Source organism: Manis pentadactyla, chromosome 11 (genome assembly GCF_030020395.1).
Source record: "Manis pentadactyla isolate mManPen7 chromosome 11, mManPen7.hap1, whole genome shotgun sequence".
Classification (NCBI taxonomy): domain Eukaryota; kingdom Metazoa; phylum Chordata; class Mammalia; order Pholidota; family Manidae; genus Manis; species Manis pentadactyla.
In genome coordinates, this window is record NC_080029.1 from 77362666 (window position 1) to 77380454 (window position 17789).

The following is a 17789-nucleotide window of genomic DNA, read 5'->3' on the forward strand; positions in this document are numbered from 1 at the left end:
GCAGAGGAGAATTGGGGGCCATTTTGTGAAGAGACGAAGGCTGAGCCGTTGCAGCCGCGCGCGTTACCAACCTCGAGCAGCAGTCGGCTTCTCCACGTAGAGTACGGGAGTAGGGGATTCAGAATTGAATCTCTTCTCCCTACTCCCTTCTGGTAAGTGGAGGGGGCGGAAGCCGGGAAGTTGCTGGGTTCCTGGGGAGCGCGAGGGAGTGTGGGAGAGAAGACGACGGAACCCTCTCCTCAGTCTAGTAACCAGGCCCCCATTTATTCTCTGCATTGGGGAATTAGGTCTTACTCCAGGCCTCAGCCTGTGTAGATTTAACGTGGTGTCCTCTAGGCCACGATTGGCAGGGAAAACGTCCCTTTTCTTTTTCGTTCTCCTCTATTAACGGCAGCTTTTCTTGCATTTTCTACGACCGTGAGGACTATAGGAGAGAGATGAAAGGGAAGATGGAGATGCTCATTAGTGTAGTTGAAGTTAATATAGTGCCGATGCCTCCTGTTAAATTTAAAAATTGGCCGGGGGATGGGGAAGGGTTACTAAATAGATGTACCGCAAGCCTGTAAATTCTGGAGCGTACTGTAGGGCATAAAAATAAACATTATAACAATAGACTCGATTTTACCGATTATTTTCTATTCTGTCAGCAGTGATAGACTTCGCAGTAGTTGTTTTCAGTTCTATTTTTAAAAAATGTGATCTTTTTGCATAATAGCAGTAGTAATTAAAGCTGGCTTTTTATCTGCAGGTTACAAAATCACTTGAAATTTATAAGTTAGTGGAACTTTGCTTGAGGTAGGTATTACTATCTTTCTCAGACAGAAATTGAGGCATGAGAGTTTCGGTTGCTAGTTGTAACTAAATCGGTAGCGAACTAGGAAGGATTTTGACGACTAAGTTGGTCAAGTGGTTTTACCTAGCTATTGGAATACTAAGTTAAAAGTACTATACTTGAATTTTACAAGATCCTAATTAATGACAGCAACCACTGGCAGTTAACTGAAACTCCCCAAGCTGCACTTAGGAAAAATAATTAATGAGCATTGTATGTGTTACCAATGTAATGTGCTAAGTTAACATTTGACTTTCAGTATAATTCTCGCGTTAATTTTCCAGACCCTCTAAACCTTGGCAAAAGTGCATACTTTTGATTTAGCAAGTATAATAGAGCCTGTTTATAAAAATTATATAAATTTTTAAGTATCACATTTATCCAAGAAATAGCCTTTTTTGTCTTCATGTAAGGTTCAGTTGATTTTATTTTTCATAACGTTACCAACAGAACTCTCACAACTGTTACTAAGTACAGTTTAAACCCATACTGCAAGAAAAACTCATGCCTTAGGAAACCTATTTGATAGAAAGTGAAATAGTCTAAGCTGTGCATTTGATTTCCTCATCGTATAAACGTTGTAAAAGGGTTCAAAACCGTTGCTCTTAGGCATTTCTTTTTTAAAGCCTGAACATATGTATTATCACAGGGGCTTTAAAAAAAGAACTAAAGCTTAGCGCTCTGCAGAAAAATGAGATAAGGGCAGTGATTGGTTAATTTAGGAAGTCATACACCTAATATTATTGGCAAGTAGAAAGAGAAAGGTAAGGAATTAATATTTAAGAACAATTATTGATGAGAGCTGAAATTTATAGAAGGGACTGTGCTTGCCTTGAGGTGTTAAAAATACGGGTCCCTTGGGGTCGTCAGCACGTACCAAGGAAACAATTCCATTGAGTTGCTCTCCATTTGGGACATTAATATCTGAAACTATTCTAGATGTGTTTTCAAATAGGTGGCATTAAAAACTTTTTTTGGCTAGAGGGGAAGGATTTAAGGATAACTAAATTGTAGGCCTCCTGACCTTGTATTTCCCAATGATCAGAGCCATGGGAATGCTTGGTGGTGGTTACACTCTTCCTTCTGAAGAGAATTAAACTTACACTGTGATTAGGTCTCTAGAGGGTTTCATACAGCATGTGACCTTGTTTTAGATGAAATTGTTACAGAAACAAGGAATTAGTTCCAAAATAGCTAGTTATACTCATCTTAAAGATTGATTTATATTAACTGGTCAACTGGTCAGTGTGTGACATGTTAACTGGGGAGTGTGACACTTGAATCTTGATCTAGGAGTTAAGAGAACTGGATTGTAGCCCCCCTTCTGCTAATTAGTTGCCACATCAGGCAAATCAGTTAAACTTTCTGGATTTCGTTTTTTACTCACAAGGCCGGGACACTTCTTAAAGTGTTTTAATTTAAAATTTCTATAACTTAGTCATCTGTTGTCAGAAGGTTGAGAAGTGTACAGAAATATTTTTATTTTAAAAGTAGTTTTTGTATTTTATTTTTTAGCTCCTTTAATAGCAGTATTTCAGTTTTCAAATACTTTTATTAGTAATTGTTTTGGGGGAATCATTTGCTCATATTTACTATGTATATTCATTCTTAATGGGATCAAGGCAGATAATGGTTTTGTGCACAATAAATTTACTACAGAATTGACTGGTGAGAACCAGAACTATTAGATGGAGCATAATTTCATGTGTTCTCGTAGATACTAGAAATTTAGGGTTTATAAAGTGAAAAAGGATTAATACAGGTAATCCTTGGTGCATTTACTATGGGAGGACTAAATGTTCCCTATTAAACTCTTCAGGGTGCTGGTAACAGAATTAGCAAGAGGGGTAGATAAACCAGATAGCTAGGCTCTCCACCACCAGAGTTTTTAATTTGGTTGGGTGGGCCCCAAGAATTTGCATTTCTGATAAAGTGCTGAGTGATGCTGGTTGGCCTACCTCACTTTGAGAAGACACAGACGCCTTTGGAAGAAGGGATCCAAACCTCCAAGAGGTTTTACAAAGTATAACCTAGGTACAGTGTTAATTGCAAAGCATTACAATTAGGTGCTAAAGTTGTTTGGTGTTTTTTTATGAATGATAGTGCATCATTTTAGCATAACATCTTGGGAAACATCTTCTGAACATTGAAAGGTACATTTTCTTTCCATTATAACTGCTGCTTTTTAAACTTTTGTCTTGTGACACGTGCAAAGGATTTGTAGATGAGCCACAAAGTTACTGTTAAAATAATCCTGAAAATTTTGAATACCGGGTTCAAGCTGACACCAAGTAAGAAAATAGAATGTTTTACCATAACCGTATATTACTGACTGGAGTTAACATTCAAATGAATGTACATTTTATATAGTTAGTATGTTTGTACAATTAACACATCATTCCAAATGTAAAAGTAATTAACTTAGATGTCATGCCTAAACTGGTCTGCTACTTAATAAAAATTTAAAGTTAAAATTGTTGAGTTTTAGTACCTGTTCTGTTGCAAAGTCATTCACATAATTGACTCAGGGAACACTTTTTTAGCTTACTGACATTTGTAAAGGAGAATGAAACCTCATGGCTGAATATTCAAATGTGAGTGCAACCAGTTCATTTTTATGTATTCAAACATCTGCAGTCTCATTGGAAATTTTGTTACAACAAACTACAGCTGATGAAACAGCCAGTCATGTAATTATTTAGGGTGGTGGTAGGAATCAGGGTCCTAGAATTCATATCTTGAAATTAGCTATACATACTAGTTTATTAACAGTGGTACAAAAGAAACAAATTCCTTAAAGACCATAAATTATTTTTCACCAGTTTTATGATGTTAAATATTCAGATTTCATAATAATCTACTTCTCTTTCATCTATGGTTTTTTCATTCTGTCAGTGGGTAGAATAATGTGCTCCTGAAAGCATCTTTTCCCCTTTTGTAGAATCTGTCAGGTCTTGTGATTTGAACCAACTATTCTCACTGGTTTTGAGAATAGGTGTCATTTCTAGTATATATCTTCATGGTAGACCATTCCCTTTCTGTCTGTGTCAGAGAAAAACTACATTGACCTAAAATTTAAATCTGCTTACCTTCATGACCTTGATGATTGGACATTTGCTCACTCTTCGTCTTTGTTGGCTTGGTTTTTCTATATTTTCTTTGCCCCAAACTGCTGACTATCATAGTTGAATGTAGACATTTTTTCCCCCTAGACCTTGAAGGCATACAGGCATGTATATGGTTAACTTTAGTCATTTGCTTACTGATACTGAACATTTGTGAAGACAGTCACTGGTAGAGGTGATGTTTCTATAGAGGCTCTTCCCATGCCAGTAGAATGTTATGCTTTACCAAAATGTGTTAGATGCAGTGGACAGATGTTTCTGTCTTGGGGGTTTATGGCACAACATTTTTGAGGAACTCTGACTCAAACTGTCCCTTCTCCTTTCACAGGGCAGCAAGGCGAACCCCATCCCTACTCAATGGAGCTCAGCTTTGATTTTTAACCTCCTTTCCCCACCCTTCCAGAACACACACATTCCCATTCTAAAACTGATTTTATAAAGACATTTTAAACATAATGATGCAACTTGGTGTGCACTACAGCAAATGTACAGGTGTTTTTTTTTTTAATGTTTCCAAAAACGGGACTTGGATTTAAGATGTAATTTTTAAAATTCTATTTCTATTTTTTCTGCAGCAGTTGGGTTTAGAGGAGGAGGAGCCTTTTAGCCTCTCATAAACTGACCTCTCTACTTCCTCGTGTATTTTTAAGATTGATTGATAATGTGGAAAAGGGCTTTGCTTGTTTGCTACTAAGAACTTTACCCTTGCGGTTTTGTGGAAACTGCTTGTGGAAAAGAAAAGAAATGAACTTTACTGACTTGACATTTTTGCACCTCCCATTTTTCTAATCTGGGCTATTTTTATTTTTGTTTTTTTACAGTGAGATTTTTTTGATCTTCAGCTACAGTAAGTTATTCCAGTTTTTTTTTTACATTTTTCCTGACTTTCCGCTGATTTCCTTTTTGTTGTTGTTACTAGTTACTATTATTATTTATTATTATTATATTTATGATGGTGGTGATGATGATAATAATAACACTGATGATTTTTAACCGGATTAAAATCAAGTTTTTCTGAATGTTCATAAGAATTTCTCCGGCCTCCTGATTGACTTTGGAGTTTTGCATCTTGGGAGAGAAAGTGAATGCAGTAGCATTTTTAAGTGGATTGATCACATAAACCTTTTCTCTCCCAACCCCACCCTTGCCCTCATCCCCTTCCCCAGGCTCGAAAGAATTTTACTGGCTGTTAAGTCTGTGACCTTATTTTTCCTGATCTTTAACTTAACTGTTTTAGAGTCTCTGGACGTCTGTATTTTTAATTTTTTTATTTTTGTTTTTTTTATTTTTAATCTTTAATTTGTTAAATTTTTAAGCTGTGCTGCAATAAAATGTGTGTGGTACTGTTTAACACCTATGATGGTGATGGCATTTTCCCAGAAAGCCATCTTCCTCCTGTTTCCCTTGAAACCCCATCCTGTTTTTCCTGTACACTATCCCTCACAAACCACAAGCTGCAGCAACATGGATGCCCAGCCTGGAGCAGCAGCAGCCAGGATGACCTGGAGCCAGGGGGGCCTTCGGAACAGATGCACACCCTTCCTGGGTGATGGTAAGAGGTGTGAGGTCCACTTGGTTTCATTGCAAAAACTAGGAAATATACCGGTTTTAAGTTTAGTTGATGGTAGTGTAGTTGATAGCTCCTGGAAATGTTTAGACTGAGGCCTTTATGTGTGTATCTTGAGATGTTTCCCAAATGGAGGTCACCTCAGTTTTTTGTAAATTAATGAAATTATGAGTGTCTTGGGCAGACTGAGAATTTCTGATAACTGGAAAGAGCAACTGAAGCTTACTGGTACTTTGGAATGAAAATGGCTTGTAATGATGAGCAACAAGACACACGTATTAGGTGGTCCTTAGATTATTCCAAACTAATAAAAATTTTTTGTCACTTAGAATAATCTTCCTTGGGTTTGTGACAATTTTAGATTGTATTCCATTTAAACTTTATCAGTTAAACATGAATCAAACCACGAGAAACATGGTATAATAGTAAAATACTGTTTTGCTGGAAGGTGTTTTTTAAAGAGGTATGTAGGCTTTTTTAATCTTAGAAAGCAGGGAAATTACTGAATCTCTATCCAAATCAGGAAAGATCTAGGGCTGACCTCTTTTTCAATGACGACCTATGGCCCAGCTGGATATAAGGGAATCCAGTGTATTCTCAAAGGTGACAGGAAGGAGTGAATGGCCAAAGAATTTTAGCAACCTGTAGTATTTTACTGACAAGAGTGGGAAATCTTGATGACTCACTCTAAGGTTGCTTCAGTAGATTTTGAGCTGGGGGAGGAAGGAGTAGAATGATTTTTTAAAGGCATTTTCAGTGCTGTGGTACTAGGGTAAATCACATACTTGACCCTTTACCTTATACTGAAAGTAAAATCAAAGTGGCCACTGAAGGTGCCCTCAAAGGAAAACAGAATAATAGAGTTAATTAAAATGTTGGGAGGTTATCTGGAAGAGGGATAAAGAATTTCCTTTGTAGATTGAAGTGTTATTGAGGTCCTCTATTGTTTATACCTCTTTGTTGCTGTCATTGTCATTGTGTGGCTGCTGTTCACTGTAAGTTTAATTTATTCTGTAATTCAGTAGATGGGAGTTGAACTCAATCCTAGAGAATTATGACCAGATTAAAGAAATTTTAATGCCATGCCAAGGAGTTGTATTTTATCTAAAAGCCAATGATGAACTGTTGAAAGATTCTAAACTGCTGAGGGACACCGTATTTTCATTTTTAGAAATGTAATTTTGATAGCATTGTGGAATGGCTTAGAGGAGCATATTGGAAGTAGGTGATAAATAAGGAAGATACTAACCTAACGTAGAAGAATCATGACCTGGCCTGGTCAGAAACAGTGGTATTTGGATTAGAGGGAAGGGGGTGTAAATTCAGGAGGATTTGGCAGTGGCTGTGATAGGAAGAGGGAGGGAATATTCCTGACTCCCTAGTTTATAGCTTCTGGGATGGGGATAGATGCAGGTTAAACAAAGGGAGTAGGTTAGGGCTGAGAGTAGGAAAAAGCAATTTAAATACTTGTCTTTGGGATGGTCATGCAATATTGTATTAGAGATGTTTATTTATTAAACATGTGAGTGCTTATTCTGAAAAATCACCATTACGCTTGGGCATATAGGGATGAACAAAACATACTGTCCCCTACCTTCTTGGGATTTACAGACTATTGAGGGGAGAAATACAGTGAACCAATACACTTTCTCATTTTAGATCCATGGAGGAAAACACAGGGTGAAATGATGGTAAGGAGTCACCTCTAGAATGTGGAGGTGGGAGATGGCTGCCAATGAAGAGACCGTAAAGGAACAGATGTTAAAATTGAGATTTGATAGTGGATTATCATACTTGAAGGCACAAATAATGGGTGGGGGTCAGGATTGGGGTGGGGAATGGCAGACTTGGCATCTGAGCAAGAAATACTGGAGAATAGTCACCAAAAATGCATAGAGTAAGAGACAAAGTTGGAAAGGTAGACGAGTACCAAGCATACATAGTACACAGGTTCTTGTAGGGCCATTATTAAGATTTAGGTTATCTTGGGCACAATAGGAATCTGTTAAAGGAATATGGAGAGTGCCATTTCCTTCAGAATTTCCTTGTGGCCATGCAGAGAAAGTTAGTAATGAAGATCTATTAGAGTAGGCCTCTATCTTAATCTGAAGAAAGCAGGTATCCTAGGCCTGAGGATACTTGCCCTGGTTTTCAAATGAGTTTTCTTTGGATGTAATAGGGAGCAAATACAGTTTATAGATAACAGATTGGTCAGGGTCTAGGAAGTTACTAGTTAATTCTGCAACACCCCTGTTGGGTCAGACATGATATAATTGCTTTTTTCACTTGAAAGAAAAAAATGAAGTAGAATTTGAATTTCTTTTGGAAGTAATAGTCTGGAAACTTTACCATGTGATTTCATAAATACTATTCTCATTTTGGAGATGAAAATACCGAAGCACAGAATTTAATCTAGAATTTACTTAATGGTGAACATGGATTTAATTCAGGCAGTTAACACCTGCAGATTTCAACCCTTAATCATATTAGACTGCCTGTACTTTATTTGACATGTGAAGTATTCTAGGAAAAATGAAACTCTAATTTGGTTAGGATACACCCCCCCCAAAAGAAGGCATTTTTTTTTTTTTAAGTTTTAGACTAAATGTCATATTTCATCATTTAATTCACAACATTTAAATGGCATGAAGTGTCCAAGGTAATTATTTAGTAGATGTAGCTTTGTGGTATAATTTGGATGTGACATTCTTTTAGGGAGGTACACATTTTAAAAGTGAGTTTTAGTTGGAGAAAAGTTGTATTTATGATTTAAAAAAACCACACTCCATAGGAATGTGTTACTAAATCTAATGGTCCTTTTCAATCGTCACCACTCTTGCCCTGTTTCGTGTGATGTAACCAAAATTTGAGCTACTTCTGTCCTTGAAATATTTTTTATTGGGCTTCCAGGGTTTTTTTCTGTGTCTTGCTATTATTTCTTTTCTCTCAGTTGGGGTGCTCTTTGGTTCAGCCCTTCCATGACTCTGTTCTATTCATGCTTCCTGGGTCATTTCTTTCAGTCACATGATTTTATATACCATCTATACCGTATATACCATTTCCTACACTTACATAATCAGCCTGGACTTTTCTTTTGGATGACATACCCATCTATCCAGTTACATACATGATAGCTTCCTTGACTGTAAAGGACATCAACTTAGAATCCAAAACTGTAGCTCCTGCTATAGTTTTCTCAAACTAGCTAGCTCCTTCTGCAGTGTTGCCCGTTTCAGTTAGTGAAACTTGTGTTCTTGTCATTTCGACCAAATTTTAATAAGCCACCCTTGGCATTTTTTCTTTGTCATACCTCACCTTTGGCCTTGTATAAAATCATGTCAGTGCTTCCTTAAAAATACAAAAAGAATTCATCACCTGTACTACCAATTTCAAGTCACCATTGTTTTCCTGTGCTTAATCGCAATACGTACATATTTGCTTTGAGCCTTCCTACTAGTGTATGGTAGCTAGATTTTAACAGAATCAATCTGTTAAAAACTAATGCTTGGAAAATGCATTGCCTGAAAGAGTTTCTGCTTGAAACCTAACCTAATAGCTGCCTTTGCAGCGTTAAAAGTTAGTTTTACTGTGATATACAAGATAACTCTGTACATTATCTCTGCTTTAAATGACAGTACTATAATGAGCAACAGAGTATGGTTTTTGCTTCTGATTAAAAAACTTTTTATTGTAGATATACTTCGGATTCTGTGTCTGGGTATAAGTAGCATGACTAGCCTCTGTAGTAGGGATTTAGTAAGCAGTTTTGATACCTAAGTTGAAGAAATAGGTTCAGCTGTGACGAAGTAAGTTTAGCATTTGATGGCGTAGCTGCTGTGTTGCTTGTGAGGGAGCTGTAATCAAAACTTGGAAGAACTGCCGTATTTAAAAAATTTTATTTTCCAGTGAGAATGCGATGGCTGTTTCTGAGATAACTGTAATAAGAGTAGAAGATAGCTGAATTTTTCTTTCTACCTAACCTGATTCCAGTTTTACCAGTCTGGAATATTGTTTCCCATTTACATTAAATATTCGGCTTTTGTGTTGATCTCAGAACTAATGTAATTCTTTAGGAGTTAATCAAACTAGTCATATTTTCTGGCTTGTCTGGAATAAGTTTAGGAATAGTTTAATAGAACAAATATTAAACAAAAAATTTCCCTTAGCCCTCTTACTAAAACTCTGTATTCTGAAAATGATCTAACTATTCGTAGTACACTATATTCCTTATATTAATCCTTCAAATATAGTTATCTTCACCTAAGTGGTTTTGGTGTTAACTAAAAACTTCATGGCCAAAATTGAGGTAGGAAACTGCTTTCCAAAGAAAAAATTCCCTTGTTCTTGAAAGTATGTTGGCTTCTTATGTTGGAATTATGCACTTAATTGTGCAGTGTTTGAGATGTAGTTTTACTGAAATGAGAAGGGAAGACTAACCAGATGACTTTAAGATTTGTGTGGATTTCTAAGCATCTTTATTTTACCCTTAATCCAAATTAAGCAACGGATGCACATAATACATTTTTCAGCCCCAAAAGGGACATACTTCAGCCATCCAAAAATAAAAATGGCTTTCTTTGCATATAAGCTTTTCAAAAAGTCTTGTACATACAGCACACATATTTGAGTGGTATCTTTTTTTTTTTTACTTACATGAACATAAGTCGATATTAGTAGAGAGCTAAAATTTTTGATAGCTACGTAATACTACAGTGGATACTTGCAGTATATTTTTAACAGTACTCCACTGTAACCTTAGCATTTCCCATTTTTTCCTTATAAACAATTTTTATACATAATCTTATAAACAGTTGAACAGTCCAACTAAAATTTTGTAAATACGCTTACTTGATCAGAATTAAGTCCCTGAAGTATAGTTGTTCAAGGGCATGCATATTTTAAAACCTTTTCAGTCTACATGGCTCTCCAAAAAAAGTGCTAATGATTTATCTGCTCAATGACTGTAAGTGACCATTAATAATTAATAAATGTCTGGTTTTTTGAATTAGTTGGATATTTTGCTTACTTATATTTCAACATTTCATCCTGACATTCAGTGTCTGTAGTGTTTGCTAAGTCTGTAAATTGAAGAGTTAAGAATGGTTTTAGGGTTACAGATCTTAGTTAAGTGAAAATTTGCTACCATGTTGCTATGAGATTCACCCTGTTACTTACATGTACAGTTAGAGATTGATGTGTAATTCTTTTTTCATATATATATATATATATATATATGGAGTTTTTTTGGTGTATAATTTTTGTCCTCAGATACGTGTATGTATGCATATATTTGGGGCTATCTTAAATTCACTGTGAAAAATTTCTGAACATACACAAAAGGTAATAGTATTACCAATCTCCACAGACATGTCCAGCTTCAACAATCCTTAGGTAAACTTGTTTCATCTATACCTGCCTCTCCCCTCTTCCCTTCATGTTATTTTGAAGTAAATACTTGAGATATTTCATCCGTAGATACTTTAGTATGTCTGCTTTGAAAGATAAGACCTTAAAAAAAAAATCATTATCACAGATGAAGCATTTAATAATTTAATGAAGTATATTAAGACTCTAAAATATAAATAAAAGGACTGGATAAGGTCCCAAATGTTTTATTTTTATAGGAATGGTAATGTGGATGATCGTTTTTTCTTCACATGTTATTTTTTGCTTAATACTTTCTGGAGTTTGGGAAGTTCTGTTTATTAGATAAGTTTTTTTAAAAAGTTTGAGAGAATCTTGGCATGGTTATCCTCATTGGTGATAAAATTAAATTCAGGATAATAAAACATGGGGTTCCACTATATTTTGTATGCATTTAAGTATTAAATTCTCAAATTTAGGTATATTCATATGTTTTAGCTACTTAGATCTAAATTATGGAGAATGTAAGACAGATTTCCTTACTACAAATTATTTCCATATAAAAAATTACTTTGCTGCACTGGTCCAATAATCTGTTCACAATTTAGAACTTCAAAAATCTGTATGACAAAGCTTTTTATTAGTTAGACTTATTTGGTAACAAAATCCAACCTCAAATGACATTATTTATAATCTGTGCATTGTATTTAGTGACTTCATAGGTATTGCTGCAGAAATACTAATGTATTTGATTTGACAGCTGAGTGCTTCCCCACATCCTGCTGGGGTGTTATATAGCAAAAAAGCACAGAATTACCTTTGTAAAATCTGAAAAATACTGATTTTTCCAAACAAGCTTCCGAGGGACTGTGGCAGACTTAAGATATACTTTGTTGGAATTCAGTGCAAGATAATGAGGAAATGACGTCTCTTGTGAATAATTATTACTGACCTTGTTGCTAAGCATGTGGGTTGTGCTGCAGCAGCAGAAGCACCTGCATCATACGGAACCTTTGCAAAAATACGCATTTCCACACCCCATCCCAGAACTGTGATGGACACGTTAAAGAGAAGCACTGGCTTAGACCACCTTTACTCCTTTTTAATAGCTTGGTTGGAGTTAGAAATTTCGATGGACATTTTGGCAAGGGTGTTTTTGATGTTTTGTGGGGAAAGTTGAGGATCACAGTATATCCACGTTTTTTGTAAACTTGAAATACTATATAAAAACTGACAAGTTTTATGTATGAAATTCGATGATTCTCCCCAAATTGTAAATAGGACTGAGAATCAAGTAATTTCAAAAATGCAGTCTAGATAGTGGTTATAATCAGGAATTAAACTAATAATCAGAAATACATGCCATACTGAAATATCTTTTTTGACCTCTTAGGCAAATCATACATTTGGTATTACGTGACCATAATGTGTACTATAATAACTTCTGGTGATAAACAATAGCTGCAAAAGGTCACATTTTAAAAGCATAGCTTTTGCAGATCAAGGTAGATCTGTGACTAGAATAGTTTACACGACCATTTTTTCTTTTCACCAACTTCTTAGAGGAAAACATGAAGATACAGAACAGCATGATGAATTTCTATATACTTTAAGCCTAGATTGTGATGTTTGCCTTTTCTTTTAATGTTTTTTGAACCATTGAAAGGGAATTTCTGATTTAGGACAAAGACCCCGAAGTTCTTAAGTGTTGATCTTTAAGCATAAAGATAATCTCCTAACCCAGGAATTTTTAAACCATTCTGTTACTCTGATTCACATAGGTTTTCAGTTATGTAAGAAATAATGGCCTAGGTTTTCAGTTATATTAGAAATAATGGCCTTCTGGTACTTTTTTTGTATATTCATTATTTTTGTATATTGCATATGCCCTTGATTTAGTTACCAGTCAAGATTTATTGACCTTACTGAAGTAACTTTGAAATGTTGATCTTAACTCTCTTTCCTGTGAAGAATATTCTTTTACATATTCTTAATGCTTGTTTGCTACTTGGAGGTATGGGAATCTCTTTTCAGATGCACAAAATGTTCCCACAATAAATAGCAGTTTGGTTAGAAGCTACTCTAATGGAGAATTGATGGGTTCTAAAATTTTTTTTTCCCTTTTTCATTAAGTCTGATGGAGCACTCATAAGAATATATGACAAATAACATTTAATAGTGGCATAGTTGATTATGAAGGTTGAGAATCGACAGAAAAATATCTGTATCTGTTGGAATTGCCAATGAGTGAGAGACCCGCAATTATGGAACCCAGTATCCAGTGAAAATTGTCATGCCCTAGAGGTGCTCATTTCCTTGACTTTGTAGAGTTCCAGATTGCTCTTTTGAGAAGTGCTCAACTTTTCCACCTTTGGCTTAGGGATTTAAAGAAGAGCTTTCCTGACTCTAGGCCAACCTGTAGGTCATAATAAATTCCAGGGGACCATTAAGCTATCTTTCAGAATGAAAAATGAAAAGCAATGTTACTCAAGAAAAATTGGGAAAAAATTTTTTAAAGACCTCACAATCCTCCCACATTCTGAGATGTCTGACACTTAGTGTATAATCTTATAGATAGTTTATATATAGCATATACTCCTTAACATGAACATCTCTCAGTGTCTGTGCTTTGTCATTTTTTTTTTTCTTTTAGGTGAGCAAGGTACAGGCTTTTATTTAGAGATACAGTGAAAGGACAGAGCTCCTGGCTCACGCCAGGAGGGGACAAGAGAGTCTGTACTGGTGCGTTGTCTAGGGGGTTTTATAGGCAGTTGGGGATTTTTTTTTTTTTTTTAGAGGACATCTCTCATACTCATTGATCAAATGGTTGTTAACAACAATAAAATTTTGTATAGGGGACTCAATGCACAATCATTAATCAACCCCAAGCCTAATTCTCAACAGTTGCCAATCTTCTGAAGCATAACAAGTTCTTACGTGGTGAACAAGGTCTTACATAGTAAATAAGTTCTTACATGGTGAACAGTGCAAGGGCAGTCATATCACAGAAACTTTGGGTTTTGATCACACATCATGAACTATAAACAAGTCAGATATGATTATTCGTTTGATTTTTATACTTGATTTATATGTGAATCCCACATTTCTCCCTTATTATTATTATTATTTTTTTAAATAAAATGCTGAAGTGGTAGGTAGATGCAAGATAACGGTAGAAAACATAATTTAGTGCTGTAAGAGGGCAAATGTAGATGATCAGGTCTGTGCCTATAGACTAAGTATTAATCCAAGCTAGACAAGGGCAACAAAATATCCACAGATGCAGAAGATTTCTCTCAAAACGGGGGGTGAGGTTCTAAGCCTCACCTCTGTTGATCCCTAATTTCTCACCTGATGGCTCCCCTGCAGACTGTGCCTGTGTTAGGTTGTTCCTCCCTTGAGGAATCTTACCCGTCTCTGGCTAACCAGTCATCTTCCAGGGCCATACAGGGAAATGTAAAGTTGGTAAGTGAGAGAGAAGCAACATTCTTTAAAAAGGTGAGCATTTTACTTCTTTGCAGATTTATGCCCTGTGGCTTCTATGCCCAGCATTTGTCTTGAGGTATCTTTACCACTTGGAAGAATTATGATACTCGGTAATTTTCGATTTGAGGCACGAATTCTACTAAATGGTTGTAATTAGGAAGAAGAAAAGCTATAGAAGTAGCAGACGGAAGAAAACATGGGAAGATTGATTATTTCTTTGACATATCTTCTTGTAGAGTAACATAAGCATGTATAGGTTTTGAACTACTAATCAAATTGCGTACACATTAACATAATAGGAATACAGCTACATAACAAAAGCAGACCTAGAATTACCAGCCATATCCAGTGAAACCAAGAAAACCAGTTAGGTACCCTAGGCATTTGTGAAAACTTATCGATGATATGATGGATATTGTCTAACTGAATTTGAATAGTTTGAGAAAAATCAGACAAATTAACACATTCCTGGGAACTATTCACATCCCATATGATCTTTTCACAGTAGGTAGTCTATAGTCGCATGATTTTGGAGCGCTGCAACTTGCACTTCTCCTAATTCTTGGTTGAGTTCCGACAGTATAGATCCAGTCAAATTTGTTGTTTTACTGTATGTGCAGGCCAGCTTAGATATCTCCTTCCTCATTCCAATGGCAAGTCCAGGAACCGGTGGGATGAATGCATCTACAACTGCAACAGCACCAGGATCTTTGTTGAAGATTTTTGATGATCATCTTCTGGAATGACTCTTCCAGAGGATGTTGATGTTGGAAGTTCTTCTTCATATCATATCTTAAATTTGTTTTCTGGGTAGCCAAATTAGGCTTTGATCCTCTGTATAAACACAAACAAACCCTTTGCCCACACTTTGATATGACCTTTATATCATTGTGAAGAACCTCTTGGAGATCACCACACAGGAACTATTTTTTTTTTTTCAAGAGAAAGGAATATTAGGATAATGTACGTCCATAGCTGATCATCTGACACCCTTTAAAAGATCAAAATTAAGGATATGTAAAGCACGCATTAATCATTGATTTGCAGTTATCCTATCAGGGAGTAATCCCCCTTTTCTTTCTCCTTTTTATTTATTTTTTGTAATCATTAATCTACAATTACATGAAGAATATTATGTTTACTAGGCTCTCCCCTATACCAAGTCCCCCCCACAAACCCCATTACAGTCACTGTCAGCATAGCAAAATGTTGTAGAGTCACTACTTGTCTTCTCTGTGTTGCACAGCCCTCCCCTTTCTCCCCCCCCACCCCCCTTATCCCTCCCTACCCACCCATCCTCCCCAGTGCCTTTCCCTTTGGTACCTGTTAGTCCATTCTGGTGTTCTGTGATTCTGCTGCTGTTTTGTTCCTTCAGTTTTTCCTTTGTTCTTATACTCCACAGATGAGTGAAATCATTTGGTATTTCTCTTTCTCTGCTTGGCTTATTTCACTGAGCATAATACCCTCTAGCTCCATCTGTGTTGTTGCAAATGGTAGGATTTGTTTTCTTCTTATGGCTGAATAATATTCCATTGTGTATATGTACCACATCTTCTTTATCCATTCATCTACTGATGGACATTTAGGTTGCTTCCAATTCTTGGCTATTGTAAATAGTGCAGCGATAAACATAGGGGTGCATCTGTCTTTTTCAAACTGGAGTGCTGCATTCTTAGGGTAAATTCCTAGGGGTGCAATTCCTGGGTCAAATGGTAAGTCTATTTTGAGGAACCTCCATACTGCTTTCCACAATGGTTGAACTAATTCACATTCCCACCAGCAGTGTAGGAGGGTTCCCCTTTCTCCACAACCTTGCCAACATTTGTTGTTGTTTGTCTTTTGGATGGTAGCCATCCTTACTGGTGTGAGGTGATATCTCATTGTGGTTTTAGTTTGCATTTCTCTGATAATTAGCGATGTGGAGCATCTTTTCATGTGTCTGTTGGCCATCTGAATTTCTTTTTTGGAGAACTGTCTGTTCAGTGCCTCTCCCCATTTTTTCATTGGATTATTTGTTCTTTGTTTGTTGAGGTGGTTGAGCTCTTTATATATTTTGGATGTCAAGCCTTTATCGGGTCTGTCACTTACAAATATACTCGCCCATACTGTAGGGTACCTTTTTGTTCTATTGATGGTGTCTTTTGCTGTACAGAAGCTATTCAGCTTAATATAGTCCCACTTGTTCATTTTTGCTTTTGTTTTCCTTGCCCGGGGAGATATGTTCAAGATGAGGTCACTCATGTTTATGTCTAAGAGATTTTTGCATGTTTTTTTTCTAAGAGTTTTATGGTTTCATGACTTACATTCAGGTCTTTGATCCATTTCGAATTACTTTAGTGTATGGGGTTAGACTATTGTGCAGTTTCATTCTCTTACATGTAGCTGTCCAGTTTTGCCAGCACCATCTGTTGAAGAGACTGTCATTTCCCCATTGTATGTCCATGTCCATGGCTCCTTTATCGTATATTAATTGACCATATATGTTTGCGTTAATGTCTGGAGTCTCTTTTCTGTTCCACTGGTCTGTGGCTCTGTTCTTGTGCCAGTACCAAATTGTCTTGATTACTATGGCTTTGTAGTAGAGCTTGAAGTTGGGGAGTGAGATCCCCCCCACTTTATTCTTCTTTCTCAGGATTGCTTTGGCTAATCGGGGTCTTTGGTGTTTCCATATGAATTTTTGAACTATTTGTTCCAGTTTGTTGAAGAAAGATTGCTGGTAATTTGATAGGGATTGCATCAAATCTGTATATTGCTTTGGGCAGGATGGCCATTTTGACGATATTAATTCTTCCTAGCCAGGAGCATGGGATGAGTTTCCATTTGTTAGTGACCCCTTTAATTTCTCTTAAGAGTATCTTGTAGTTTTCAGGGTATACGTCTTTCACTTCCTTGGTTAGGTTTATCCCTAGGTATTTTATTCTTTTTGATGCTATTGTGAATGGAATTCTTTTCCTGATTTCTCTTTCTATTGGTTCATTGTTAGTGTATAGGAAAGCCACAGATTTCTTGTGTTAATTTTGTATCCTGCAACTTTGCTGTATTCTGGTATCAGTTCTAGTAGTTTTGGAGTGGAGTCTTTAGGGTTTTTTATGTACAATATCATGTCATCTGCAAATAGTGACAGTTTAACTTCTTCTTTACCAATCTGGATTCCTTGTATTTCTTTGTTTTGTCTAATTGCCGTGGCTAGGACCTCCAGTACTATGTTAAATAACAGTGGGGAGAGTGGGCATCCCTGTCTTGTTCCCGATTGCAGAGGAAAAGCTTTCAGCTTCTCGCTGTTCAGTATGATGTTGGCTGTGGGTTTCTCATATATGGCCTTTATTATGTTGAAGTACTTGCCCTCTATACCCATTTTGTTGAGAGTTTTTATCATGAATGGATGTTGAATTTTGTCGAATGCTTTTTCAGCATC

The 17789-nt window shown here is 36.3% G+C and overlaps 1 protein-coding gene across 13 annotated transcripts in view; it reads left to right on the forward strand.

Annotated features, from left to right (window-relative positions):
- Positions 1-17789, forward strand: part of HNRNPC (heterogeneous nuclear ribonucleoprotein C) — a 56352-nt gene continuing 38563 nt past the window's right edge. For 4 of the 13 annotated variants that reach the window (XM_036887426.2, XM_057488613.1, XM_057488614.1 and 1 more), the window contains exons 1-2: positions 3-152; positions 4779-4804. Coding sequence is in view for 3 of the 13 variants with exons in the window: in XM_036887436.2 (XP_036743331.1) it covers positions 5422-5509 (88 nt within the window). In the remaining 10 variants the exon portion in view is untranslated. Of the gene's footprint in view, positions 153-748; positions 796-4285; positions 4450-4778; positions 4805-5337; positions 5517-17789 lie in introns of those variants that run through there. The other 9 variants (XM_036887427.2, XM_036887436.2, XM_036887437.2 and 6 more) reach the window with 6 other exon arrangements.